Source organism: Melospiza melodia, chromosome 7 (assembly GCF_035770615.1).
Source record: "Melospiza melodia melodia isolate bMelMel2 chromosome 7, bMelMel2.pri, whole genome shotgun sequence".
Lineage (NCBI taxonomy): Eukaryota > Metazoa > Chordata > Aves > Passeriformes > Passerellidae > Melospiza > Melospiza melodia.
In genome coordinates this window covers 24527059-24554880 of record NC_086200.1, presented here as the reverse complement: position 1 = coordinate 24554880, position 27822 = coordinate 24527059, and the positions used below count along the sequence as shown (strand labels likewise).

Genomic DNA, 27822 nt, shown 5'->3' with positions numbered 1-27822 from the left:
CTGTGAGGTTGCTTCAAATTTGTCTCTTCCTTCCCAGACAGTACAGATACGCACTCACATGAACACACACACACAGAAATGTTTTCTTTGTGAGGGGACCAGAACCTAGAACAGGGAAAAAGCCACTCAGCCTTCGCTGGGCCGCCCCTCGCTCCCTGTGTAGGTGAAGGGACAATATCTGTCTAAAAGGCACTGCTTAATTACTTCAAGTCTGCCCCTTCCCTTTTAGACTGTCCAGGTACACAAAATACAGCAGTAAAAAACAGTAACAGGTTCAAATTCACCTCAAAAACAACAGTAACAGGTTCAGATTCAATTCAAATACAACAACAACAACAACAGTATCAATATCGGTATCGATATCAGTAACAGCATCAATATCAGGATCAGGAGAAGTATCAGTGCCAGTGTTCGTGCCGGTAAAATCAGTATCAGTAATGACAGTAACAATTTCCCCTGCTTTTGCACCGAAAAAATCTTTTGTGTCAATTCCGGAGCCTGTGTGCTCAATCGAGCATGAGATTTGGCTTCGGCGTGTGTAGTCTTTAAGAGGTTACAAACTACACAAAACCTGCAAAATCTCACTGGCTGCTGGAATCCTTGTCCGTGACGCCAATTATGTGAAGGTCCGCCCGAAATAAACGGGTGACGAATGATTTTTGGGTGCAAAAATAACCAACAAGAGGCACAGGTGTTTTGCAGTAACAAATCAACAAGGTGCAATTTATTGATTATAACCACAGCTAAATATGCGTTTGGTTAAGGGATCCGGGGAAGAGAAGGGTAAGACAAGGAAAAAAAAAGGGAGGAAAGAAGGTCAGGGAATGGGGTATAGCTACCTAGACGTGATGTCTTCGGGGTCCCGCCGCCGAAACTCGCTGGTACATGTCTTGGGGAGATCTCAAAGGACAGTCGGGCCGAACCCCAATATATATACTGTTCTTGGTTGGGGGAAGGTAACTGAAATTAGGTTTCCATGGAGGGGAGAAGTCCATTGTTTTCATGGCCGAATGCTCACATGTACGTTAAGTTTTCCCCCTCCCTGAGTTGGGAGGGAGTACAGTCCCAGTCTCTGGAAGGAGGTTGCCGGGGGGGTGCCATGGTGGTGCCATGGGGGTGTCAATAGGGTGCCAGAGGGGTTCTTGGTTCCTTGATGAGGGGATTCGCATCTCTGTTGGTCTGTCACGGTGGTTGAAGACAGGCAAGAGGGGTCTTCTCATGGAGCGGGGGGGAGCCACCCCAGAGCTCAGTCCAGCCAGGTCAGGAGTTTGGAAGAAAGTCCAGTTCAATTGTCCAGAAAAGGGCAGCATGCCCCCTTCGAGTACAGCATGGCGTGATCTGCAAACATCACTTGTGAACACACTAGATAAGCAGGAGACTTTCTTTCCCAACCGGCTCAGCACTTTTAACTCTTCGGTAGTCTTTTCTCATGACAATTGTGAGGCAAAAAATGAAGGATTTTCGGATGGACTTCTACACACCTCAAGCACCAAAAACAAGGCCAATCAATGATATCATTCCTGGTGCCTTTAGAAGAGGGCCCAGGACCGTGCTGGGCTGGGAGCAAACGTGCTTTTCACTACAGGCTGCTGCCCAAGCACTGCTGTTCTCGTGTCCAGCTGGCACAACATGAGGGCATTCAGCAGCACTTCTCCTTGGCAGCTGCAGCCAGCACAGCCTGGGCAAGGCAGTGCCTGGGGGAGGCCAGGCAAGGGCTGGTACCTGGCTGTGATGATCAGGGCTGCCACTCCCTTGCCAATACCCTCCAGGTCCACCAGCAATCTCCGGTAGAACTCCATCACCGTGTTGGAGCACAGGGTCACCTGGTGGAAGAGAAGAACAGTCAATTCTTCCTTCCAAAACCTCATTACCCACGGGTGATATCCTCCAGTTCCTGAGGGAGGATTTGCCCTTCATTCTTCTGCTGCTCCATGTGTAGAGCACAGTCTCAGAGTAACAAAAGCCTTCTGGCAATACCGCATTTGTTAAACACACCTTGCTATCAGGGCACAGGTCAGCTACATTAAAACATTAGACTACAGCTCCATGCACCACTGCATTCAAATTAAGGGGCCAATTTCTCAGCTGACTACAAAGACATCCATGCAGAGGAAATCTGACTTGACCACAATGAGTTCAGCTTTACAGCAGGAGGCTGAGGGCAAAGTGTGGCCCAGCAGGTGCTGGGCAGTTCATGGCTGCCCTGGGACCCCGAGCCCGGGCTGGCTCTGAGAACTCCAGCCCCACGCCAGGAGTGGGGAACTGCCCAAGGCTGGGCAATGACCACAGGCAGAACCCACAGAACTGCCCCAGGCTGGGCAATGACCACAGGCAGAACCCTCAGAACTGCCCCAGGCTGGGCATTGACCACAGGCAGAACCCTCAGAACTGCCCCAGGCTGGGCATTGACCACAGGCAGAAACCTCAGAACTGCCACAGGCTGGGCATTGACCACAGGCAGAACCCCCAGAGCCTCTTGCTCTACACTGCAAGAGACAAGCCACCAATGGCACCAGGCAGAGGAGAAAGGAGGAGGATCTGTGTCTTGAAATTACACAAGAAAGGGTTTATTCCAAGCAAAAGGATCGGAGCCAAAAGAGCCCTGGACACTCCTGTGCAAGGGCTTTTGTACAGACACAAATCAGGGGGTGGATACAAACAGCAAACCAAAAGGGAATCCTCAGGGGAGCACTGAGGGGATTACATCAAGTGTCTGGGGCCACTTTGCGTAGGAGGGTGGGGAGGATGGCTCACTTGGGCCAATGGGGCCTCCAGGAACAGGGGAATTCCAAAGGGGCATTGCAGACAGGGATTGGCTCCAGGTTAAATTGGCAAAGAAAGTTGGGGAACAAAAGGGGCTGGGTTTGACAGGCAGGGAAAGAGCTGGAACAAGGGGCAGGGAATGGCATGAGGGACAGCTTTGAGGGAGGGTAAAACCCAGGGATAAACTAACTCGGGGACAACACAGGGTACAACAGAACAAACCACTTAACAAGGAATCAATACAATAAATTTGAACTGCTACACATGGCTGCAGATTTTTTTGTCTCCACTGGAGCTTCCTGCAGTGAACACAAATCATTCTGCTCCCCAGGAGGGGGGAAATGACACCAAGAAGAAAAGCTCACTGCTTGATACAATGACATCTCTCTAAAAGCCACCTTCTGCCCTCATCCTTGCTCTGCCCCGTTGCAATCAAATCGCTCTCAAAAACACAAGAATGGTTTCAGGCCTTGACCATAAAGTCTGTGAGCTCAGCATATGATTTTGGAAAGCAAGCAGTGCTCCTTGAGGAACATCCCGACTAAGCCAGCCAGCAGAGGCCTCCCAGCAGTGCAGATCTCTCAGTGCCAGCATGCTCCAAGCTGGCACCAGAGCTAAAGCCCTCCCACCCTGCAGTGCAGCTCCAGCCCTGGTGCTGCAGCGGCTGTGGCCGGGCTCTTGCCGTACCTCGATGTCCTGGTGTCCCTGGGGGAGGATGGTGCCTCCGCTGGGATTGATGGTGAACTCCCTGGGCTCCACATGCAAATGGATTCCCTTGCTCCAGGCCGGGTCGCTGTCCCTGCGGATCTGATCCACGCTGTCCACAGCCGGCTGCGTGCCATCGTCCGACATGCGGAGCTGGAACGTCAGGGGCACCGCGGAGCTGCTGGTGAGGCGGCAGCGCTGCGTGTAGGGAAAGCCTGGGCAAGGACACAAATAGCCATTCAGGCACCCAGCAGGGCATGATCCTGGGGGCAAGATCCTGGCACGATCAAAGTGGGATTGGAGTTGAGCTTTTTATGATCTGAACTACAGCTTACCCAGAAGCTGCGTGAGGAATTAGTCGTCACTTAGTTCCCTTTGACACAGATTCCAGACTGCAGCCTTGAAAATGCCCACTCCTAGCCCTGCTGAACACTGCAAGCTTCTCTCTTTGGGATGGGGATAAGCTCCCTCACCTGCCCCAAACCAGCACCAGTTCTTTCTCAGTGATGAGTGTGCACCCAGACCCAGCATTTACTCTGAGAATTCAAGCTGTCCAATTCCCTGCTCAGCCTGCCAACACTCCCACCTTTTTCAAGACATATAAAGAGTGAGTTGTCAGTGAGAAGAAGCTACAGCAAAAGAAAGTGAGGATGGGATCAGCAACTAGAACGTGATGCAAAGCACCCTAATGCAGCTTCTCTCTGCAGGATCCTTAAGGCATCTCTTGCTTTGGGCCAAACAGACTGAGCACGCGACAGCTCAGAGCCCACTCAGCTGGGGGCACAGCCGAGCCTTGCTTTGAGATTAGCAATCAGGAACCAGGTCCCACCTCAGCCCACAAACAGGGACATCACAGCCGTGCTGCGCACTGAGAGTGCTCCCTGCAAGGGTTTACCCCGCTTTGGCTCTGAGATTTGCTTTCCATCCTGCAAAGCCAGAGATACAGCCACTCATGGTGGGGATGTCCTGCAGAGCGCGCAGAGCAGCCACAGCCTGCTCTGCACTGCACATCTGGCTGGGCTGGCCAGCTCTGTGGGGAGGAGACTTCTCCCCAGGCCTGCTCACCAAGAGTCACTGGGACACAGATGGGGAGGAAAAACAACTGCAGCTGCAGCCCAGAGCTTCTCTGTGCCCATCCAAGTGACCACTGCCAGCTCCAGCAGGGACTCCAGCAGGGAGGCAAGAGAGGCACAAAAAGGACAAACCCAGATGTCAAAACCTCCAATGAGACTGAGGCCAGCACATGCAGACAACAGTCAACAGTTACAAAGAAGCAAAGATACAACAGCTGCCTTCAGCCGAAGAGCCCTTAGGCATGAAATTGGATTCAGCAGGATCAGTCTCCTGCTTCAGACCCATATTTCCATCTGTTGCCTTTCTTGTTTCATTCCTTCCAAAGTCAACTTGACAAGCACCTCCGTGGTGATGCAGGCTGGGGAAGAAGCAGCTCAAGAAAGGCAATGAGTTTCCTTCAGAAGTTCATGAACTTCATTTTTCTGGCTTTAGGCTTGGCAGTGAACGGTGCCCTGGGTCTGGGAAGGGGGACAGGGGTTCTGGGGGGTTTTGGGCGGTTTTGGCCCTGGGCTGGGCCTTTCCCTTGGGGGTTTTTGGGAGTTGTGGCGTGATGCCGTGGGCGGCTGTGCAGTGGGAGCTGAGGCTGGGCAGGGAGCGGAGCTTCCCTTCCTCCCGCTCGGGGGTCGCAGCTCGGCCGCTGCTGCTGCGGGAGGTTTGTGCTTGGCCCGGGGCTGCCCTGGCTGCAGCTCAGCACTGGCACCGACCCTGCCTGCCTGCCCCGCTGCTGCTGCTGCTGCTGCTAGGCACTGCCCGCATTCTCCTGCCCTCTGGGGCTCTGCAAAAGGAGCATTTCCTCCTTCCCTTCCCTTCCCGCACCGGCTGGGGGGGATCCCTGCCCTGCCAGAGCCCACAGCTCCTCCTGCTCTCACCACACCTCCACCACAGGGGAAAAACAGGACTTGGCATCTGGGAAATGTCTGTTCTTGCCTTCTTGTCTGTGCTCTCCTGAGATAGTCTAGCAAAGAACTGTTATTCCCTTTCCCACAGTTTTGCCTGGGAGCCCTGTCATTTCAAAGGGATAATCATTTGGAGGGAGGGGCTCACCTTTCCATTGCAGCAAGATTCCCACCTTCCTTGGCAGACATCTGTCTTTTAAAGCAGCACAGAGACACCAGAAAATTCTGCCTTTCTATTCCTTGCTTCCATTGGATCTCACAATGGCAAAATGCCCCCTGAGCAGCAGCAGCAGCAGCCCTGCAGTTCACAGCCTGAAGAGGCTGCTGGGGCAGAGCAGGAGTGAGGGATGCTTTTCTGTTGGAAGGCACAGATCCCTGAGGCTGTGTCCCAGCCCAGGGAACACTCACCAAAGGAGATGTCCCCGAAGTCGAGCTCAGCGAGGTCGAAGTGTAAACTGGGTGCAGTGACGCTGCCCCTGCAGGCCGAGGACAGAGCAGGCAATGGCTCGGTTAAAGGCATTGCACAGGTCCGGCTGTCGTGGCTCGGGGGCACAAAACCCGGGCTCAGGGCACCCTGGGTTTCCAACCAACACAGCCCCGTGTGCTCAGCACAGGGCCCTGGGCACAGGAGGCAGCTCCAGCCAAGGGGCAGCAGCCAACAGCCCCTGATGGGCTCTGGGCACAGGGCAGGCAGGAGAAGCCCCCGGGTTGCTGGGGGTCCCATGAAGGACCCTGAACACACACCCAGACATGGCTCCGTGCCTCAGTTTCCCCATCTGCAATGGCATGGACATCCAGGTGTCCCCACTAACTTCTGTAAGCAGCCCTTCCAGCCACAGCTTCCCTGCTTTGCTCCTTCTGAGCTGCAACTGCTGCTCCCATGGAGGAGCTTTCTCAAGAGAGTTTGACCCACACAATCATTACAGACACTGTTCTGAGACACGAATCCAGGGCATTCCCAAACATCCTCTGAAAAGAGCAGCAACAGTTCTACCCAGGGCACAGATGAATCCTACAGGAAAGGACCAGCTTGTCAGCAGTGCACCAGCTGGCACAGCCAAGAGCAAGAGCTTCAACAACCAAACTTGGCTGTCCTGAATCTAGCACAGCCCCTCACCTGCCCTTGAACTCAGCAGACACACTCCAAAAGCCACCAACATCCACTGAAATCAGCACTTGAAGCTGCACAACATTCACCAGTTGATTTCATGGTTGATGCCAATCAGTGCCCACTCTGCCTTTTGGTTCAAAATCAAGAACCAGTGAGCTGTGTCCTCTATTGTACTCACAGGACTGCCCCTGGCTCTGCTCTGCACATCTCAACAAGAGACACCTGCCCCTGCTCAAGGAGAAAGCTGCTTATGCACAAACACCCCATGGCCATTTTGGGGGAGGGACAGAGGAGAATCAATTATTTGATGGTGAAAGGTTCCCTCTTGATTTCCAAATGAAAAAAGCAGCACTTTTCCTTCAAAAACAAAGGCAGCATCATTGTTTCTCCACTATGGGCACACCTGCTCACCACTTTTCTCTTGCTAAGGAATAACTTCCTTGTTCTTCTTTACCCATCTCCCTTATCTCATTGGTATCATCCAGTGCAGATTGCTTTCATTTCTTCACTGCCTTGAGCCAGTGCCGCCCAAGAGCAGCAGCCCAGCTCCAAAGCTGCAGAGCAGCCAGCATCAGCTCTCCTGCTTCCACTCCATTATCCTGCAGCACATGGCTCAGGCTGGCAGGGACAAGGCCTCACGCTGCTGTGGTGCTGAGCACTGAGCTCTGCCTCCCCTATGATCCGCCCTTCTCCCTGTGCCTGGGCCAGGATTGTCTCTTGCCCTGGCATCAGCCCATGGGATGGTGCCCAAGTCCTTGGCACAGTTCCTGACTCCCACATCAGCGCTTTGCTGGCTGTGCAAAGGAGGCACCAGAGCCCTCTGTGCACAGGAGCTGGGGGCACAGCTTGTGCCCCACAGCATGGCCATGAGAGGTGAGCTGAGGCTGCTGCTGCCCATCTGGCATGGAGTATTCACACAAGGTTTTACAAACACTGCTGCTGCTGCAGAATCAGCCAGGCTGGCCCATCTGCAAAGCCCTGGGGGCCTTGCTGGGTGTTCAGGTGGGACATCCCAGAGCAGCTGCTGCCCAAAGCTGATCCATCCCACTGCCTGCCATGGCCCAAGGCACACGGAGATCCCTGCAGGGAGGAGTCATTCCAGCTCCCAGCTACCACACAGGGCAGGAGGCAGCCTGACACTAAAGCAATGCCAGCGGCAGAGCAGAGATTCAGACCTCAGGAAACATTTTTTTCCTCTGCTCCACCCCAAAAGGAGGCAGGTGGGGGATGTCCCAGAGACAGCTACAGATGTGCCCACCCAGCTCCCAGGGTCCTTACTTGATGGTCAGGATGGCAGGCCTAGGAGATCCAGCCACACTGAACTGCAACTCCTCCTCAAAGCTCCCCAGCACGGTGGCTCTGAAGGAGATCTGCACAGCCTGGCTCCCACCTGCTGCAATGATGCCCTCCTCGGGGGCAAACTTGAAGAGCAAGCCCAGGTTGGTGGCTGAAGGGAGACAGGTGAAGGGAGCATCAATAGCTCCTTGGTTCATCAGTTTCACCTGCAGCAGCAAGAAAGCAAAATGGAAATACGTGTGGAATCTTCCCTTCTTGTGAGTTATTGTCTAATGATGCAATGAACACCCAGAAAAGGCAGAAGGTGCTTTGTGCTGCTGAATGGCACAAGTCCAAAGATAAAACAGGACAAGTTCTGCCTTTGGGTTTTCATGCAGAGCAGTGGCAACTCCACAGAACTGCAGTCACCTTGGGCTTATCCCATGGGCACAGAGCAGTGCCCCTCTGCTCAGCAGCACCAAGCGCATTGAGAGCTGGTGCTGAGAGCAACGTGGGCTGATTGCAGCTGCCTAGGGAATCACCCCAGAGCTGCTGCTGCCCCAGTGAGCACAGCTCCAACAGCACCATCTGCTCATTCACCTTTTCCCAGACCATGAAAACAATACCTTGAGAATGAGGCATCAGCATCAAAACAACACCATCTTTTGGTGAGAACACTCAGCATGTCTTTCCCATCCACAGCCAAGCTTTTGAAAGTGTCTGCCGTGATGCAGTGCCTCATGAAGTTTTGCAAGCTTGACTCTACTGGGGGAGAGGCAAATAGGTAGAAAACCCCTTTGCTTTATTCCCAGGAACACTTTTCTCTTTCTAGAGCCAGAGATGCACCGAGGCTGAAGTGTGCAGAGGGACTGGTCAGCAAGGGAGAGAACTCCCAAGGATTTCCTGTGATTGCAGCAATAAGCAGAAGACACTTGGCTGGGAGCTGTTGGCAGTGGGCTGAAGCTCAAAGGCAGCCAGTTTGTTGCAGCTGCTTCTGCAGAGCCCAGTCCAAAGGTGCCTTGTGTCTGGCACTGCCACACAAGCCTCTGAACATGCAGCTTTGGGAGACAGTGTTGGTTTCATGTGCCAAGGGGTTGTTTTGCAGGAAGCCTCCCAGCTGATCCCTAAGGAAGGCTGCCCAAAAGAAGGGACTGGGGCTTCAGGAACAACTGACACACCTTTGTGACCCCCCAGATTTGAGCAGTCCATCAAATATTCCCTGCTCACAGCTGCCCAGGTTGGCAGCAAGTCCACAGCTGCACCAGGCTTGCTGCTGCTTCAGGAGCCATCAGGATCCATCCCAAGCCCTGCTGCTCACCTCACAGACATGGGAGGTGTTGATGAAAACATTCCCAAGGTTCAGAGTAGGAGAGCTGAGTTCAACCAAGGCTCCTTGGCCTTCCCCTCTGAGCTGCAGGGGCAGCCTGCTCTCACGGCCTGGGGAGAGATGTCCATTGCAGTACAATCATTCCCTCTGCTACACTGGATTTTCCAGGCTGCCTCAGTGCTAGTCCCTGACTCTGAGCTGGATGCAACCAGCTCCTGATGCTGCAGGAGAAGATATGGACCCTTCTCTTCCCTCAGGACATATCCCCTGAGGCTGACTTGCAATTTCTAACCCATTCCCTGGGCTGCTTTCCAATTTGAGCCACCAGTTTGCTGAGTTTAAAACATCTCTGGTGCCTGTAGTGACAGGTCAAGGAGTAATGGGTAGAAATGGAGAGAAAGGAGATTTAGGTGAGGTATTAGGGAAGAAATTTTTCCTGTGAGGGTGGTGGGGCACTGGAGCAGGTTCCCCAGGGATGTTGTGGAGGCTCCAGCCCTGAAAGTGTTCCAAGCCAGGCTGGATGGGGCTTGGAGCTCCCCTCCTAGGGGGAGGTGTCCCTGCCCATGGCAGGGGCCTTGGCAGTGCATGATCTTTAAGGTCCATTCCATCCTTACCATACTGTGATTCTGTGGTTTCCTTCCCATGCACCTAGAGGAGCTTTGAAATCATTCAGTGAAGGCACAAAGCTCCTACAGAGTTTGGCAATTCCCAAACTCCCTGGCCCAGGAGCACAGGACTTTGTTGCCCAAGTGCTCCCCTTGTGACACTCAGCACTGTGTTCTATTGCCACAGACTGAGAGCTGCAAGGTGACAACTGCCACACAGGGAGAGAAGCAGCTGCTGGCCAAGGCTGCTCCCTCTACCAACAGCCCGGGCTCAGTGGGGCTCAGCCCCCTCTGCTCTGCTGCTGTCTGGGCACTGGGAGGTGGTCCAGGCTCAGGGAGCCCATTTCTAACTCAGCTCCTGCTTCCTGATGATGGATCCATGGCAAATGGAGCCATCCTGGAGGCCAGGGACCTGCAGGGGCTGAGTGCTTGTTCACTAAAGCTGTTCTGCTCTGGAGCTCTCTGGCCTTTGAGGGAATGCTGGCAAAGCCATGGCATGAAAACCTCTCCCTGCACTGCCTGGGCTGTTCTGGGATCACTCAGGCACACACAGCATTCTGAGCCCTGGCCTGGCACGGGAGACTCCCTGGGAGCTGCAGGGCCAGGGGGGATGTGCCAGCACTGCCCTGCTGACCAGGGACCCTTCCCAGCACTTCCATGGGAGCCCCGTGGGCTCAGGCTGGCACCATGGCTTCACTGAGGGGGAGAGAGGCAGGGCAAAGGAGCTGCACCTGAGATGCTGCAGTAAGCCACACTTCCATACTCCAGTGCTTCCAGGGGTTTGAAGGTCACCTTCATTTCAGCCAAACAATTCGGCCCAATTTCTCCCTCCTGCAGCAGAAAGAGACAGCAAAACATTGCTCTGCAAACTTCACATTGCTTCTTTTCACCACCCTCCTGTAAGCCTTTGTTTAGAGTATCACTGATGAGTGAACAGCACAAGGAGCCAAGGAAACACTCCAAACCCAGCCCAACACAGCTCTCAATGCTCAGCTGATCAGCTCCCACTCTCCACAATATTCCTGCTGCTCTGACACAAGCTCTTGGGCACATCATGCTGCTGTCAGCTACAGTGGGATGCAACTGCCACTGTGCCCTGCTGGCTCTTGGCCTTAGATGGACCATAGCTGTAACCAAGAAGAGAACATGATCCCCTTCCTTGGAAATAAAAATATTAGTTTAACCTGTACTGAAAGAAAGCAGAGGCTGGGATTATTGTAGGGTTTACTCCAAGATGAGAAGGGTGTTCCACTGTGCAGACACCAGGCATTCATCATCTCTCACAATGCCAGTACTCAGAATAAAGGCTCTGGTCGATGGGAGCATGTGGCAGTTTGCTTGCATCACCAGAAAAGGAAAAGGTTTTCTGTCCCTGTGTGCAGGACAACTCCAAAGGCCCATTTCAGCCTTCCACCCTGGTGTCCAGGCTCACAGATGACACTGGAAGGGACACTCAGAAATAGTGCAAGGCATGGTTACAGGAGGGGATGGCATTTCTGTCATTAACCTTGGGCTGAATTTGGCCTCCTTTTGCCAGAGAACAATTGCAAGCTTCAGGTCAGTGTGTGAGCTGGCAGTGCTCCAACAGCCTCTGCTGAGCCCCACGTGTGGGGGGAGCCCCTGCCTACAAGAACTGCTCCCTGGGACACTGACAGGACACGCAGGCAGTGCCTTGAGCTCGAGCCTGGCAGCAGAGCTGGGCTTTGTCAGGCTCCCAGCCCTGCCTGGAGCCTGCAGGGCACAAATGCTTTCAGCAGCGAGCCCTGCAGCCTCACCAGAAACTCCATGTCCTCCCTGCCAGCACATGGAGCCAGCTGAGGATCTGCCCAGTGACCGCAGCCGGGGAAGGGGTGGGTGTAGGGAGTAGGGTGGGAGGAGGAGGAGGAGGAAGAGAATGTTCTGAGCTATCACTTACCATTGGCTCAAGGAAAAAAATGTCATCAGAGAACAGCATGGGGTCTTCTTGCACCTTTGCCGTCTTCTCCTGGTCCATGCTGCTCAGGAGGGCACTGTGATCTCCACAAAAGCCCTTCACCTTCTCTGTTTCTTTCTCCTCTGGGAAGTTTTCCTGGGGCACCTCTTTGGGCGGCCGCAGCAAACACTGCCTGCAGCCCCAGGGAGAGACAAGGCCAGCAGATGGTTTCATGAGCCACAGATTTGCAGAGAGAAGTGTCAGCGCAGGAGAGCAAAGCACCTGGGGAGGAGCAGCAGCAGCAGCTCCCCAGCAAAGGCTGAGCCCAAGCCACGAGGGTCCCACAGGGATCAGAGGACAACTTGCTGTTCCCCGGCCCAGCAGGGAGTTTCACTCCACCCTTGCAAGCTCAGCAGAGGTTTGCAAAGCCAGCATCCCTCCAGAGAGCCTCCTGCCTCAAAGCCTCTGCCACAGCTGAGGGAGAATCAACCAGCCATTTCAAGTGGCTTTTCCTCCCACTGAGCTGCTCGGGGGGGCACAGAAAGATCACAGAGCACCCACTGCAGCATTTCCCTGGCAAGGGGAGACAAAGCTGGCTTGCAGCTACGTGTTACCAGCATCACTCTTTGTTTCTTCCATTTTGGACCTGCCCCGTTCCCTCCTCTGCCTTTCACAAGAGCATCCCAGAGCATTCCACAGGAAATTGATGAATTCAGGCACCGAATCCCTTCGGGGACATTCAAGTTTTTATATGCAATATGCATGAAAACAGAGGCTCTGAGAGGGGAAGGAACTTTGCTGTGCAGGAGGGAGACAGCAAACTCCAGGAGAGACCTTTTCATGAGCCAGAGCTTTTTGGATCCCATCTCAGTGCACGGCACTAGAATGTCCTGAGAGGGAAAGGATCCTGCACTATCTTCTCTCACAAAAAATCCTCTCTGCTCTGAGAGCACAAAACCTCTCTGACAGCAGCACAGGGACACACTAGCAGCCCGCATGGGCAAGGAGCTTTTGAAGGAACTAAAGGGAAAAAATAGGGTGTATCACCTTTGGAAAGAGGGACTGGCAACTCAGGAAATGTCTACGGATGTTGCCAGGTCAGGTAGAAACAAGATAAGAGAGACAAGAGCACAATTAGGACCTGAGGAAATCCAGTCATCACAATCAATCTTTCCTTCCCAAAAGGCCATCCCTGGTTGGAGTATAAATGACCTGGAATGCTGAGTGCTGAGCTCCTGAAGCCCAGGGACACACACCCCAGTGCCAGGCATGGTTCACTTGGCCAAAACCATTCAAAAGCACCAACATCCTCTGAGGCCACTCGTTAGTTTCAGTCTTGGGCCTGTATCCCACTGAAATGCATCTTTCAAACCAACCTCCTCTTCTCTTCATTCTCTTCTTTCTCAGCAGCAAAAGCCTTCCACTGGAAGTGGGCTGTGATGTTACTCCTGTTTTCAATGAACAGGGTTCTGTGGCTTGACATGGTGGTGAAAGTCCTGTCAAACTCCATGGAATTTGTGCTCAGCCCAACGATGACATCTACAGCTTCTCCCTGGAGCTTTGTGTGGATTCTTTCTTCACCTGGAACAAAGCAAAGGGGAGTCTTTGCTCAGCTCACTGGCTGATGGAAGCACAAGGAACAGAGCAAAGCACAGGGCACAGAAGAAAGTGTCCCAGTTTTGCGCTGAAGGAGCAGTTCTGTGGACCACTCCCTTGATCACATCCTTCAGCTCTGTGTGTACAGCGTGAGGATGTCCTGGGCACCTCCTAAAACACCTTATTTCTGAGGGTGTTTGTAGAGATTTGGCCCCAAGGGGACAGGATGGACAGGGAGATTGGTCCATGTGCTCCGGTGACCCACTCAGATCACCAGGATTTCTGCATCCAAGTCCTTCAGGTGACAGGGCTGAGGAGCCCTGCTCAGTCCTGCCTTGCCCAGGCTCTCCCCGAGCATCCCAGGAGACTCCTGTCTCTCCTGAGCCCTTGGATCCCTTCTTGCTGACCAGCAAATATGCCTGGGGGCAGGTGGGCAGCAAAAGGAGGCCCAGAGGAACAAGTGAAGTGACAGCCCACAGCAGGAGGGGACACAGGTGAGGAAACACAACCAGCCTGGCTCTGCAATGTGACAAACCACTACAGAATGAGCACCATGAAAATCATCTCCCTGTCCAAACACACAGCCACATCAGACTTTAAATATTTTATATTGTTCTGATCTGAAAAACCAAGCTGGAGCATTTCAAATCAAATAAGAAAGGGACAATGGAAAGATTACTGAGTACAGAGCAGTTTCTACATTCTACTGAATGGGATCCCTCAGTCTAGAAATCAAATGGGAGATAGATGTGAGAGGTTTGCAACAGCTTGAACAGCCTGGGAAATGGGGACAGGGAAAAATTCGTTTTGATTTGTCACAAAAAAGGAACTTGAGGGCCTGAAAATGTTGTTAGGCAGAAACTACATCTATGTGTAAGGGCCACATAGAAAAAGGGCCTGTGACAAGCCAGTGGAGAAGCAGCATATGGGACAGAGGTGTGCAAGAATTCCATTGCATTGGAGAGAGTCTGATGGAGACCTCACCTACAGCACTGCCCAGGAATCAAATAAAACTTCACCCAGGCATAGCCACATGGTAGTGGAGAATCAGAGTTCCTCCTTCCTCCACTCAGCAAGTCCCAGCAAAACAGCAGTCAAAAATCTTTGCCTTTCTCAAGCCCCTAAACACCAAGCAGTTCTCAGTTTGCTTTGGGGTAAGGCTGAACAGGGGAGGCACCTCTGGAGGCAATGCAGGGGATGGGACAGCAGGGAGCCATGTGCAGAACTGTCCTGTGCCCTGCAGGGCCCAGCACTCACCTGAGCTGCAGCACACGGCCAGGGAGCCGCAATGGGCACCGCTGGCCAGCGGGTGAAATGCCACTGTCACCTGCACGGTGTCACCAGCGCCCAGAGCTCCTGTGGCCGGCACCACGGAGAAAGGACTGCAACACAGAGAGAGGGGTCAGGCCTGGGGACGCCTGGCCATGAGATTCCTGCTGCACTGCAGCTCCCTGCAGCTCCCTTGGGCAAGCAGGGAGCAAACCAAGCACAGGCAGCACAAGAGACAGAACAGACAGGATCACAAACAGCCACTGAGCCACTGCTCACAAGATCCAGCCCTCACAAGATCCTGGGGGTTAAAGGGCCTCAGCTCCCCATACTCTGCATCCAGCTCTCTGCAATGAGGCTCAAGGCTCCCACTGCCAGCAATCCCATCAGAGAATGGTTTGTGAAAAGCACAGAGAGGGTTCAGAGCTATTTGCATGCACAACTTGACACTGACTGCCTCAGAAATTTCTCTTTTCCTGCTGCCTACAAATCGCATCTCAAGAGATGCAAATGGTAGGGCACTCCCTGTCCTGGGAGATTACAGCCTAGCAATCAGACAGGGAGAAGGAACTTTTCCCTGAAGACCAAAGAATAGTTCCTGTTGAATTTGCAGTGTGCTTCTTTGGTTTATTTTACCTTTAAATCATCGTGATTTAGCCTAAAAAGGGCAACTTTTAAAGGCATTTCAATGAAAGCTGCTCTAAGAAGAGGAGTTATCAAAACTCTGAAAGAGTGCAAAGGCAGATTAGAGCAATACAGTGACATGGAAACCCAAAAGGACGATGCCATTTACAGTCTGAAGGGTCCAATCCCAGCTAAATGAAGCATCATGAGCAGGAGCACATCAAGGAAGCAGAACCAGAGGTTTCTGTGTGTTTACCAGCAATGCAGTCTGGGACTCTGGGCTGTCATGCAGGCTGGTAACTGTTTGCTTGGCCCAGCAGAGAAACTCTGTGCAATGTGTTGGAAATAATGATGCAGATGCGTTGGTGCACTTTGGATTTAACAGGAGCAATCAGGATTTAGTCACCAGGTAAACAGCTCTTGCCTGACAAACACAAGACTCTGTGCTTTGATGCTCAGGGACAGCTCAGGGGAAATGTGCTTCTGCCCAGCAGCTGCTGGGCTTGGTGCCCTTCTACAGCCCCAGTGAGGAAACAAAAGTTCCTGGCCTTGGTGCTTTGTTGCTGGTCAATCTGTCACATCAAATGTGTTCTGGGGACTTTGCTGATGAATGCATCACACACAAAAACAAAGAGAACATCTGGCAAGCTGAACTTTGTTCATGTCAGTAGTAACAGCTGATGAACTCGCTACAGGTTCTGCTCCTTAAGGACCTCTTGCTGTAATTATGGGCTGACCTGTTCCCATTGCCACTGGTGAGAACATCACTGCTGGCTGATGGAGAAGCCTTGGGCCAGCAATGTTCATGTGCTGGACGTGAGACTTTGGAGGGAGGGGAGGAAAGACAAGGCCCCAGCAGCCCCAGAGCCAGATCAGTGCTCGTGCTCCTGCATCTGCCCCGGGGCTGATGCCAGCACTGCTGCAGCTCTGCTGGGGCTGGGGGGATCAGGGCCTGCTGGGGGCAAGGCACAGCATTCTGTTCTTAGTCTTTGGCCAGAAATTTCACCGCAATAGAGAAGCTGCCAGTTAGGGGAATCCCTGGCCAGGCTTCAGCACTACCTTCCCTTCCCTTCCCTTCCCTTCCCTTCCCTTCCCTTCCCTTCCCTTCCCTTCCCTTCCCTTCCCTTCCCTTCCCTTCCCTTCCCTTCCCTTCCCTTCCCTTCCCTTCCCTTCCCTTCCCTTCCCTTCCCTTCCCTTCCCTTCCCTTCCCTTCCCTTCCCTTCCCTTCCCTTCCCTTCCCTTCCCTTCCCACTCCTGCCCCATGTTACATGCTCCTGCCTTCAGGTGGCAGGATGGGAATAACATTCCAGGGATGACTTCAGGGCTTGCCTGAGAAAGAAGGTGTCTTCTTCTTTTCAAATTATCAGGAGAAGAGGATCCAGCCAAGTTCAGGACTCAGCTGTCAGGTCTGGAAAACTGAGTGCAAATCAGCCCCCGCATCGCCTCCATCCCATGGCAGAAGAAAAACCATTTCCTATACCCTTTCAAGGGCATCAATTTACCTATTGCACCCTCACATGAACACTAAGTTCTACTACTATGTCACATTTTAAAGGCACCAGTGCACTTTGCAAAATCTGTCTCAGTGGCATTCAGCTCTTGTGTCACTTGGGTCATAGAGATAACAGCCCTAGGCCACCATTATTTTTACTCTAAACTTTAATGATGTTAAAGAATTCCTAAGCCCCTTCTAAGCAACATGGAGCTGGGGAACACAGGACATTGCTCTTTAGGCTTCTATATTCCCACTGTCTGAGAATAGGACAAAGTGTTCAACTGACTCTAAGCAGCAAAAGGAAGAGGAGAAAACAGCTGCACCCAAAGACATCCTGCACCTCTGGCCTGGTGCAGAAACATCAGTTGCCTCACAACTCCCCTCTAACTTTGCCTGTCCAACCAAGTCAGGAGAAGAACGGTGCTAAGAGGTAGCAGGATGCTGTTGGAAAGGGCCTCTCTTTGTTTCCCTGCAAGGCTTCCTCCCTTCCATGCCACGCCCTCAACCCTTCTGTATGAACAAGCCTCCAGATCAGAACATGAACCCTCCAGATCCCAGCACTGAGATCAGACTTGCCAGGGCCTCAGCACTGCTGTTCAAACCTCCCCGCAAAAGCACCTTTGGCACGGAACGGGTGCCAGCTGACAGAGCAAGCACAGGGACAGGCATGAAGACAGAGCCCCAGCAGTGTCACTGCCATGGCCTCTGGGCTCACAGCTCTGCCTGCAGCTTGTACCTGCCCTACACCAGCTCCTTCAGGCAGGTGTCCAAGTGCCCTGCAGCTCAGCAACCTCCTGCTGACCAAGGGCACCCAGGGCCCAGTGTGCCTGTGCCAGGCCGGGCTCACGGGCACAGCACATCCTCTGCCCTGGCCCTGCAGCTGTGCCATGCTCACTTGTGCTCTGGGACAGCACAGCTGCAAGGCTGCACAACAGAGGGGGTGACAAAGCACCGGCTTTGCTCCAGCTCAGGGGCAGGCAGGGAAGCTGTTGGCAGTCCAGGAAGGAGGAAAGCTCTCTGACCTCTTTGTTCCTCTGGTGTTTTCCATCAGAATGAAACCCCTTCCACTGGACCTAGAGATGGCCCAACATCTATCAACACCCCTCTGTCATTTTCATCCTGTTTCCTGCGCATCTTCCCTTGGCAATGCTCAGCAATGTGCAGGGAGGGGAAGCAGCGCCTGTCAGGCCTGGCTGCAGTGCCTGCCAGCAGTGCCAAGGTGTGACTGGCTGCAGGCTGCCTGCCCACGCCTGGTGCCCTGAGCCCGGGTTTTGTGCCCCCGAGCCACGACAGCCGCACCTTTGCAATGCTTTTAACCGAGCCATTGCCTGCTCTGTCCTCGGCCTGCAGGGGCAGCGTCACTGCACCCAGTTTACACTTCGACCTCGCTGAGCTCGACTTCGGGGACATCTCCTTTGGTGAGTGTTCCCTGGGCTGGGACACAGCCTCAGGGATCTGTGCCTTCCAACAGAAAAGCATCCCTCACTCCTGCTCTGCCCCAGCAGCCTCTTCAGGCTGTGAACTGCAGGGCTGCTGCTGCCTCAGGGGGCATTTTGCCATTGTGAGATCCAATGGAAGCAAGGAATAGAAAGGCAGAATTTTCTGGTGTCTCTGTGCTGCTTTAAAAGACAGATGTCTGCCAAGGAAGGTGGGAATCTTGCTGCAATGGAAAGGTGAGCCCCTCCCTCCAAATGATTATCCCTTTGAAATGACAGGGCTCCCAGGCAAAACTGTGGGAAAGGGAATAACAGTTCTTTGCTAGACTATCTCAGGAGAGCACAGACAAGAAGGCAAGAACAGACATTTCCCAGATGCCAAGTCCTGTTTTTCCCCTGTGGTGGAGGTGTGGTGAGAGCAGGAGGAGCTGTGGGCTCTGGCAGGGCAGGGATCCCCCCCAGCCGGTGCGGGAAGGGAAGGGAAGGAGGAAATGCTCCTTTTGCAGAGCCCCAGAGGGCAGGAGAATGCGGGCAGTGCCCAGCAGCAGCAGCAGCAGCAGCGGGGCAGGCAGGCAGGGTCGGTGCCAGCGCTGAGCTGCAGCCAGGGCAGCCCCGGGCCAAGCACAAACCTCCCGCAGCAGCAGCGGCCGAGCTGCGACCCCCGAGCGGGAGGAAGGGAAGCTCCGCTCCCTGCCCAGCCTCAGCTCCCACTGCACAGCCGCCCACGGCATCACGCCACAACTCCCAAAAACCCCCAAGGGAAAGGCCCAGCCCAGGGCCAAAACCCCCCAGAAACCCCCAGAACCCCTGTCCCCCTTCCCAGACCCAGGGCACCGTTCACTGCCAAGCCTAAAGCCAGAACAATGAAGTTCATGAACTTCTGAAGGAAACTCATTGCCTTTCTTGAGCTGCTTCTTCCCCAGCCTGCATCACCACAGAGGCGCTTGTCAAGTTGACTTTGGAAGGAATGAAACAAGAAAGGCAACAGATGGAAATATGGGTCTGAAGCAGGAGACTGATCCTGCTGAATCCAATTTCATGCCTAAGGGCTCTTCAGCTGAAGGCAGCTGTTGTATCTTTGCTTCTTTGTAACTGTTGACTGTTGTCTGCATGTGCTGGCCTCAGTCTCATTGGAGGTTTTGACATCTGGGTTTGTCCTTTTTGTGCCTCTCTTGCCTCCCTGCTGGAGTCCCTGCTGGAGCTGGCAGTGGTCACTTGGATGGGCACAGAGAAGCTCTGGGCTGCAGCTGCAGTTGTTTTTCCTCCCCATCTGTGTCCCAGTGACTCTTGGTGAGCAGGCCTGGGGAGAAATCTCCTCCCCACAGAGCTGGCCAGCCCAGCCAGATGTGCAGTGCAGAGCAGGCTGTGGCTGCTCTGCGCGCTCTGCAGGACATCCCCACCATGAGTGGCTGTATCTCTGGCTTTGCAGGATGGGAAGCAAATCTCAGAGCCAAAGCGGGGTAAACCCTTGCAGGGAGCACTCTCAGTGCGCAGCACGGCTGTGATGTTCCTGTGTGTGGGCTGAGGTGGGACCTGGTTCCTGATTGCTAATCTCAAAGCAAGGCTGGGCTGTGCCCCCAGCTGAGTGGGCTCTGAGCTGTCGCGTGCTCAGTCTGTTTGGCCCAAAGCAAGAGATGCCTTAAGGATCCTGCAGAGAGAAGCTGCATTAGGGTGCATTGCATCACGTTCTAGTTGCTGATCCCATCCTCACTTTCTTTTGCTGTAGCTTCTTCTCACTGACAACTCACTCTTTATATGTCTTGAAAAAGGTGGGAGTGTTGGCAGGCTGAGCAGGGAATTGGACAGCTTGAATTCTCAGAGTAAATGCTGGGTCTGGGTGCACACTCATCACTGAGAGAGAACTGGGGCTGGTTTGGGGCAGGTGAGGGAGCTTATCCCCATCCCAAAGAGAGAAGCTTGCAGTGTTCAGCAGGGCTAGGAGTGGGCATTTTCAAGGCTGCAGTCTGGAATCTGTGTCAAAGGGAACTAAGTGACGACTAATTCCTCACGCAGCTTCTGGGTGAGCTGTAGTTCAGATCATAAAGAGCTCAACTCCAATCCCACTTTGATCCTGCCAGGATCTTGCCCCCAGGATCATGCCCTGCTGGGTGCCTGAATGGCTGTTTGTGTCCTTGCCCAGGCTTTCCCTACACGCAGCGCTGCCGCCTCACCAGCAGCTCCGCGGTGCCCCTGACGTTCCAGCTCCGCATGTCGGACGATGGCACGCAGCCGGCTGTGGACAGCGTGGATCAGATCCGCAGGGACAGCGACCCGGCCTGGAGCAAGGGAATCCATTTGCATGTGGAGCCCAGGGAGTTCACCATCAATCCCAGCGGAGGCACCATCCTCCCCCAGGGACACCAGGACATCGAGGTACGGCAAGAGCCCGGCCACAGCCGCTGCAGCACCAGGGCTGGAGCTGCACTGCAGGGTGGGAGGGCTTTAGCTCTGGTGCCAGCTTGGAGCATGCTGGCACTGAGAGATCTGCACTGCTGGGAGGCCTCTGCTGGCTGGCTTAGTCGGGATGTTCCTCAAGGAGCACTGCTTGCTTTCCAAAATCATATGCTGAGCTCACAGACCTTATGGTCAAGGCCTGAAACCATTCTTGTGTTTTTGAGAGCGATTTGATTGCAACGGGGCAGAGCAAGGATGAGGGCAGAAGGTGGCTTTTAGAGAGATGTCATTGTATCAAGCAGTGAGCTTTTCTTCTTGGTGTCATTTCCCCCCTCCTGGGGAGCAGAATGATTTGTGTTCACTGCAGGAAGCTCCAGTGGAGACAAAAAAATCTGCAGCCATGTGTAGCAGTTCAAATTTATTGTATTGATTCCTTGTTAAGTGGTTTGTTCTGTTGTACCCTGTGTTGTCCCCGAGTTAGTTTACCCCTGGGTTTTACCCTCCCTCAAAGCTGTCCTTCATGCCATTCCCTGCCCCTTGTTCCAGCTCTTTCCCTGCCTGTCAAACCCAGCCCCTTTTGTTCCCCAACTTTCTTTGCCAATTTAACCTGGAGCCAATCCCTGTCTGCAACGCCCCTTTGGAATTCCCCTGTTCCTGGAGGCCCCATTGGCCCAAGTGAGCCATCCTCCCCACCCTCCTACGCAAAGTGGCCCCAGACACTTGATGTAATCCCCTCAGTGCTCCCCTGAGGATTCCCTTTTGGTTTGCTGTTTGTATCCACCCCCTGATTTGTGTCTGTACAAAAGCCCTTGCACAGGAGTGTCCAGGGCTCTTTTGGCTCTGGTCCTTTTGCTTGGAATAAACCCTTTCTTGTGTAATTTCAAGACACAGATCCTCCTCCTTTCTCCTCTGCCTGGTCCTGTTGGTGGCTGGTCTCTTGCAGTGTAGAGCAAGAGGCTCTGAGGGTTCTGCCTGTGGTCAATGCCCAACCTGGGGCAGTTCTGAGGGTTCTGCCTGTGGTCATTGCCCAGCCTGGGGCAGTTCTGAGGGTTCTGCCTGTGGTCATTGCCCACCCTGGGGCAGTTCCCCACTCCTGGCGTGGGGCCGGAGTTCTCAGAGCCAGCCCGGGCTCGGGGTCCCAGGGCAGCCATGAACTGCCCAGCACCTGCTGGGCCACACTTTGCCCTCAGCCTCCTGCTGTAAAGCTGAACTCATTGTGGTCAAGTCAGATTTCCTCTGCATGGATGTCTTTGTAGTCAGCTGAGAAATTGGCCCCTTAATTTGAATGCAGTGGTGCATGGAGCTGTAGTCTAATGTTTTAATGTAGCTGACCTGTGCCCTGATAGCAAGGTGTGTTTAACAAATGCGGTATTGCCAGAAGGCTTTTGTTACTCTGAGACTGTGCTTGACACATGGAGCAGCAGAAGAATGAAAGGCAAATCCTCCCTCAGGAACTGGAGGATATCACCCGTGGGTAATGAGGTTTTGGAAGGAAGAATTGACAGTTCTTCTCTTCCACCAGGTGACCCTGTGCTCCAACACGGTGATGGAGTTCTACCGGAGATTGCTGGTGGACCTGGAGGGTATTGGCAAGGGAGTGGCAGCCTGATCATCACAGCCAGGTACCAGCCCTTGCCTGGCCTCCCCCAGGCACTGCCTTGCCCAGGCTGTGCTGGCTGCAGCTGCCAAGGAGAAGTGCTGCTGAATGCCCTCATGTTGTGCCAGCTGGACACGAGAACAGCAGTGCTTGGGCAGCAGCCTGTAGTGAAAAGCACGTTTGCTCCCAGCCCAGCACGGTCCTGGGCCCTTTTCCAAAGGCACCAGGAATGATATCATTGATTGGCCTTGTTTTTGGTGCTTGAGGTGGAACAAATTTCCTGAGGGCCTCCTCTCCTTCAGGCTGCAAGAGGTGGAGTTGTGCTGGCTGTGAGCACTGTGCACTGGTTTGGGCCACACCAAGCAGCTGCTGAGAGTCAGGCTCTGCCTCTGTCCATGAGGGCACATGGCAGGGGGGAAGTGGCTCCCAGCAAGAGTGGGGAGGGCAAGGTCTGACAAGGGGAAAGCAGCCCTTGATGTGGCAGGTCAGCTCCAGTTGTTGTCCTTGCCTCTGCTTCCCATTTTGAGCTTTAATGTTGTCAGAGTTGAGAGCAAAAGTCGTTGTTGCTGCAGCAGAATTCCATGCTGCTGTGCTGCTGTGGGTGTCAGTGTGATGCCCAGAGGGATGCAGCTCCCTGGTGCTGTTCCCTGTGCCAGGCAGAGCCATGCAGGCAGTGCCTGGGCTGCCACTGTGTACAGCAGGTGGAGCTGGGGCCAGGCAGTGCCTGGAGCTGTGCAGTGAAGGAGCCAGGGAGCTGCAGGGCCTGGCAGGGGCTGATCAGCCCCTCTGTGGGGCAGCTGCTGTCTCGTGCCCTCCAGGGCTGGGGCAAAGAGCTGAGTTCTCAGGCAGGGCAACAGCACCATGGCAGAGAAGGGAGTCAGTTTTACTGAGACCCTGGAGCTGTGTGTTCCTTGAGCCTTAGGGAGCACTGATCCTTGTTGGGAAGGCTCCCCCAGAGCTCGTGGGTCACTGGCACTGTTGCAGGAGTCCTTGCAAGCCTTCTTGGGTAAAGGAGGGGCTGAGGCAGCTGTGGGGCAAAGTGCTCTGCCTGGGGCACTTGGCAGCCTCTGGGTGCTGCCTCTCAGGGTTTGCCCCTCCTTGACAAGACATGTGGGAGTGGGAAGAGGTAGAAGGCAATTTATCCCTGCAGGGCTCTTCAGTGTGCATTGGACAGTGACCAATGTGTTCTGCTCCATTTCACAATCTTTGCGGGTAGGCATTCTCCATTCTCTCAGTATCTCTGATTGTCCTGGGCTCATCTCTTTGCCCAGGTGTCTCGTTCCTGAGCTCCAAGTGTCCTCCCCAGTGCTGCTGTGTGATGAGTGCCACCTGAAGGTGCCCTGTGAGAGGAAGATCCTCATTAGGAATGCCAGCCACCTTTCTGGCTGCTACGGGCTTATTCCCCAGGTTTGGCATCACATCCACCTCCTCCTGTCAAATATTCCTGAGGAGATTATTAGGGGAACAAAGGGTTTGGATAAGACCTTGCTGGTTTCTATTCAGTCTTAAAGATCTGCTGAGAACAGGATCCTACCCAAGTGTAAACTTGAGGAGGCAGTTTAAGCTCCTGAGGAAACAGTTGATGCTCTAGTCGTCAGGGTGTTTTCCTGTGGGAGATCTTAGAGGGTTGTGAAAAGCTGCTGCACCCACAGACACCAGTGGCTGTGCTGGCAGCCTCCTTGCAGGATGCCCTGGGAGTGCTAACCCTACAATTCTTGCATCTTGTTTGTGCCTTTGACCTTTGTCCTGGGGAGCTTTCAAGGTGTGTGTAAGTTGCTGTTGTGGTGGACGTTAAGGAGCCTACAGTTTCTTGAGAGGTCCCTCTGAATGTGCGTTTCATTGTGTCCCTTCCAGAAGCGCAAGGAGGACTCTGCTGTGCTCTACTCCAGCCCCAAGCCCTGTGGGATTGTGCAGCCCCAGAGCACAGCAGAGATCCCAGTTGTGGTGGCAGTGCAGGCCCTGGGCACGCATCGCACCGACGTTCTCATCGGCGTGTTCGGGGATGAGAGAAACCCCCTGGTGAGGGCAAGGGGAGCTGTGAGCCTGTGTGCAGCTGCTCCTGGCAGGGTGCACGGGGACAGGGATTCTGCCGGGGAAAACAGGCACAGGCTGCTGGGGAGAAGGACAGGAGGGATGGGGGCACAAACAGCTCCTGCCTTAGAGGTGGGAATCTCAGTGTCTGACACAGAATGGAGTTGGGCTAAGCTGGAATGCAGGGGCATTTGAGGTCATTATTCTTTCAAATGCTGTTAACTTTGGAAACATCTGTTTGAAAATGTCATCTCTCTGAGCGCAAGAGAGGATGTCAGAAGTCTTCTAGGAACCTTGAGCTTTCTGTAAAAGAAAGGAAAGCTGGCACTTGAAGAGTGGTTGCAAGGACTGAAACTTCGATTAAAACATATGGGAATGGCAATGCCAAATTGCCTGGATGGCACCGAACATCTGAACCCGGGCCATCGTGGCACTGCCTGTAAATCAGTGAACAGGAAGGAAAGGCAATGCAGGCTGTGCCAGGGAGCCTGAAGTTTGAGCAAACAGTTGCTTTCAACTATCAGGCTGCTTCCCTTAAAGAGGAGGGTTTCTCCCCACCAGAAGAACCAGTTGTTTAACTGTCAGGCTGGTCTTACCTAGAGATTTCTTGCAAAGATGAAAGCTTTCGGACAGTAATTTTTAGTTTGAAAGGTTCTCTTATCTTAATCCTTTTCAATTTGGAGGTGAACATGTAATTTTCTTTTTCCCCAAAAGCCCAGCATTTCAGCTGGAGAGTGGTAGCTGTCCCTAAAGAAATATCTTGAGCAGGGTTGAGCTGTTGAAGGTTTTTTAGGTTTCTCTGTTGTGGTTTGTTTTGGGTTTTTTAAAATCTTTCTTGCTTGCTTCCTGGAACAGAGAGCACAATTACGGAGCTCAGGACGGCTGGCAGAAATCTCCCCAAGCCCAAGGCTGGCAGAGCTTGGCAGGATCCCAGCACCACAGCCTGTGTACGTATGGATGGATGGATGGATGGATGGATGGATGGATGGATGGATGGATGGATGGATGGATGGATGGATGGATGGATGGGGAATGCGACCTGAGTCACCTAGGAGTGTTGTAAAATGTCAACCAACCCCCCAGCGGTGTCAGGGGAACATTCCTGATAAATCCCTGGTGGAGCTGCAGAGTTTCTGGCCTTGGGCACTGGGTGGGCTGTGCTGGCTGGGCACTGGCTGGGTCTGCCCCTCGGTGTCTCAAATCTCACCTTTGTGCTGCCTTCTCTGTCTTTTCCTCTCCCACTGTGCTTTTTGCATCCCCACCAGGCGTAAATGCCTGTCCTCTGTGATTGCTCAATGCAAGCAGTTGCAGCTGCTGCAGCACCTCAGTGCCATCCCTGGGCTGCCTTTAGAACAGACCTGCCCCAGCCTGGATTGGGAAGGGCTGGGTCAAACCATTTCTCAGTTCAACGAGCCAGCACCCAGCCAGGGGCTGCATCCTGGCCAGGAGCTGCTGGTGCAGGTGTCCCTCCCTCCCTCCCACTGCAGGTCCCTGTTCATAGTTATTTATTTTCCAGAGATGAGCTCCACCCACCTAAATTCAAACCCCCGCCACCAAAGGAGATGAGAACCAGTCTGGATTTCCCGGCAACTCGATGGAGGCACTTCAGGACTGGACAGGAGGAGGCAGCCAGAGCCCTGTCCAGGTTTAGATCAATTTTGGGGAAGAATCCCCCGAAGGAGCTCTGGTGGGAAAAAAGCAGATCCAATCGGCCCCTCCCCCAAACTGGTCCAGGAGGAAAAAATACCTCCCTGGAGAAAGGTGGAAAAAACCCTGTTTATTAAACAATAAAACCAAAACAATATCAAACAACGAGACCCCTTGCCACTCTAAAAGAGATGACAAACTGGGAAAAGCCCGTCCCTGGGTTGCAGCTCACTCAGTCTCTGATCAGTCCCTCCGGTGCTGGAATTGTCGCAGGCCAGGCCCGGCCCGGTGGGCCACAGGTGCAGCTGCAGGTGCTCTCCTGGCTGTTCAGTCCAGAGCAGGATTCAAGAGGTCCAAAGAAAAGAAAATACACAGTCGAGGGAACTTCTTTGCCTCAGCTAGCTAACACTAACTAAGAAGCCAAAGAAGAGCTCTGTCCCGCTGTCTGTCCGCAGACAGCAACAGTCCAGGAGCAGGAATGTGGGGGAGTGGAGTGCAGTGTATGAAAACAAACTGCGCGCTTCTTCTCTCCCCCCTTCACTCTCTGGAGCACTCTTAAAAGCGCAAAACTTATTGTTCAACATAAACAGAATGAGATGACTGGGGATAAAAGCATCATATGGTCAACCCAGGACATTCCACCCCTTATCCCCATATCATCTGCTCACTACTAAAACTAATATAAACTCTAACTCTACAAGTACATACATGATACATCCATTATACAGCTATACACAGACAATGGTAATAACATTCAGCAAACAGTGATATTTACAGAGGTTTTATCCAACATCCAGATCTCCCTGAGGTACACATCGTGTTCTTCCATCTTTTTGCATTATCCACCACGTGCAACCTGGTCCCTGAGAAAAAAACAACCCCACGAATGGGTTTGTCTGTATTCGAGGCACGTTTAATCCAAACTGTCTTCCCTAATAAACCTCTGACATGTGCCACTGGGACTTTGTCTCCATCTACTCTCTGCAAAGGCTCAGATTGGGCAGGGCCCACTCGGTTAGTAGAGCCTCGGGTGTGAACTAACCAGGTGGCTTTTGCCAGATGCTGCTCCCAGTTTTTGAAAGATCCCCCACCTAATGCTTTCAATGTGGTTTTTAACAGTCCGTTGTACCTCTCTACTTTTCCTGCAGCTGGTGCATGGTAGGGGATATGGTACACCCACTCAATGCCATGCTCCCTAGCCCAGGTTTTGATAAGGCTGTTCTTGAAATGAGTCCCATTGTCTGACTCAATCCTCTCAGGGGTACCATGTCTCCACAGAACTGGCATTTCCAGGCCGAGGATGGTGTTCCGGGCTGTAGCATGAGACACAGGGTAGGTTTCCAACCATCCAGTGGTGGCCTCAACCATGGTCAGCACGTAGTGCTTGCCCTGGCGTGTCTGGGGCAGTGTGATGGAGTCAATCTGCCAGGCCTCCCCATACTTGTACTTAGACCACTGCCCACCGTACCACAGGGGCTTCACTCCCTTGGCCTGCTTGATGGCAGCACACGTCTCACAGTCATGGATAACCTGAGCAATACTGTCCATGGTTAAATCCACCCCTCGGTCTCGTGCCCACTTATAGGTGGCATCCCTGCCCTGATGGCCCGAGGCATCGTGGGCCCATCGAGCTGGGAATAACTCTCTTTTATGTTGCCAATCTAAGTCTATCTTTGACACCTCTATCTTTGCAGCCTGGTCTACTTGCTCATTGTTTTGGTGCTCCTCATTAGCTCTGCTCTTGGGAATGTGAGCATCCACATGGCGGACTTTCACAGGTAGCCTCCCTACCCTGGTAGCAATGTCTTTCCACGCTTCAGCAGCCCAAATTGGTTTTCCTCGGCGCTGCCGGTTAGCCTGTTTCCACCTCTCCAGCCATCCCCACAGAGCATTGGCTGCCATCCATGAATCAGTGTAAAGGTAGAGCGTTGGCCACTTCTCTCTCTCAGCAATGTCCAGGGCCAGTTGAACAGCTTTGAGTTCAGCAAGTTGGCTTGATCCACCTTCTCCTTCAGTGGCCTCTGCCACCTGTCGTGTGGGGCTCCACACGGCTGCTTTCCACTTC

At 53.4% G+C, this 27822-nt stretch overlaps 2 protein-coding genes across 2 annotated transcripts; one reads left to right on the top strand and one right to left on the bottom strand.

Moving 5' to 3' along the window:
• Positions 1-17: 17 nt before the first annotated feature.
• Positions 18-10588, bottom strand: LOC134420587 (uncharacterized). Its single transcript, XM_063160740.1, has 4 exons — positions 10488-10588; positions 7828-8051; positions 3451-3683; positions 18-1823 (listed from the first exon to the last, which is right to left on the bottom strand). The coding sequence occupies exons 1-4, from the start codon at positions 10515-10517 to the stop codon at positions 1483-1485; spliced, it is 828 nt and encodes a 275-aa protein (XP_063016810.1). The 5' UTR covers positions 10518-10588; the 3' UTR covers positions 18-1482.
• Positions 10589-20114: 9526 nt separating this feature from the next.
• LOC134420538 (hydrocephalus-inducing protein homolog) lies at positions 20115-23405 on the top strand. Its single transcript, XM_063160691.1, has 3 exons — positions 20115-20461; positions 22005-22104; positions 23351-23405. The coding sequence occupies exons 1-2, from the start codon at positions 20297-20299 to the stop codon at positions 22089-22091; spliced, it is 252 nt and encodes an 83-aa protein (XP_063016761.1). The 5' UTR covers positions 20115-20296; the 3' UTR covers positions 22092-22104; positions 23351-23405.
• The last annotated feature ends 4417 nt before the right edge of the window (positions 23406-27822 follow it).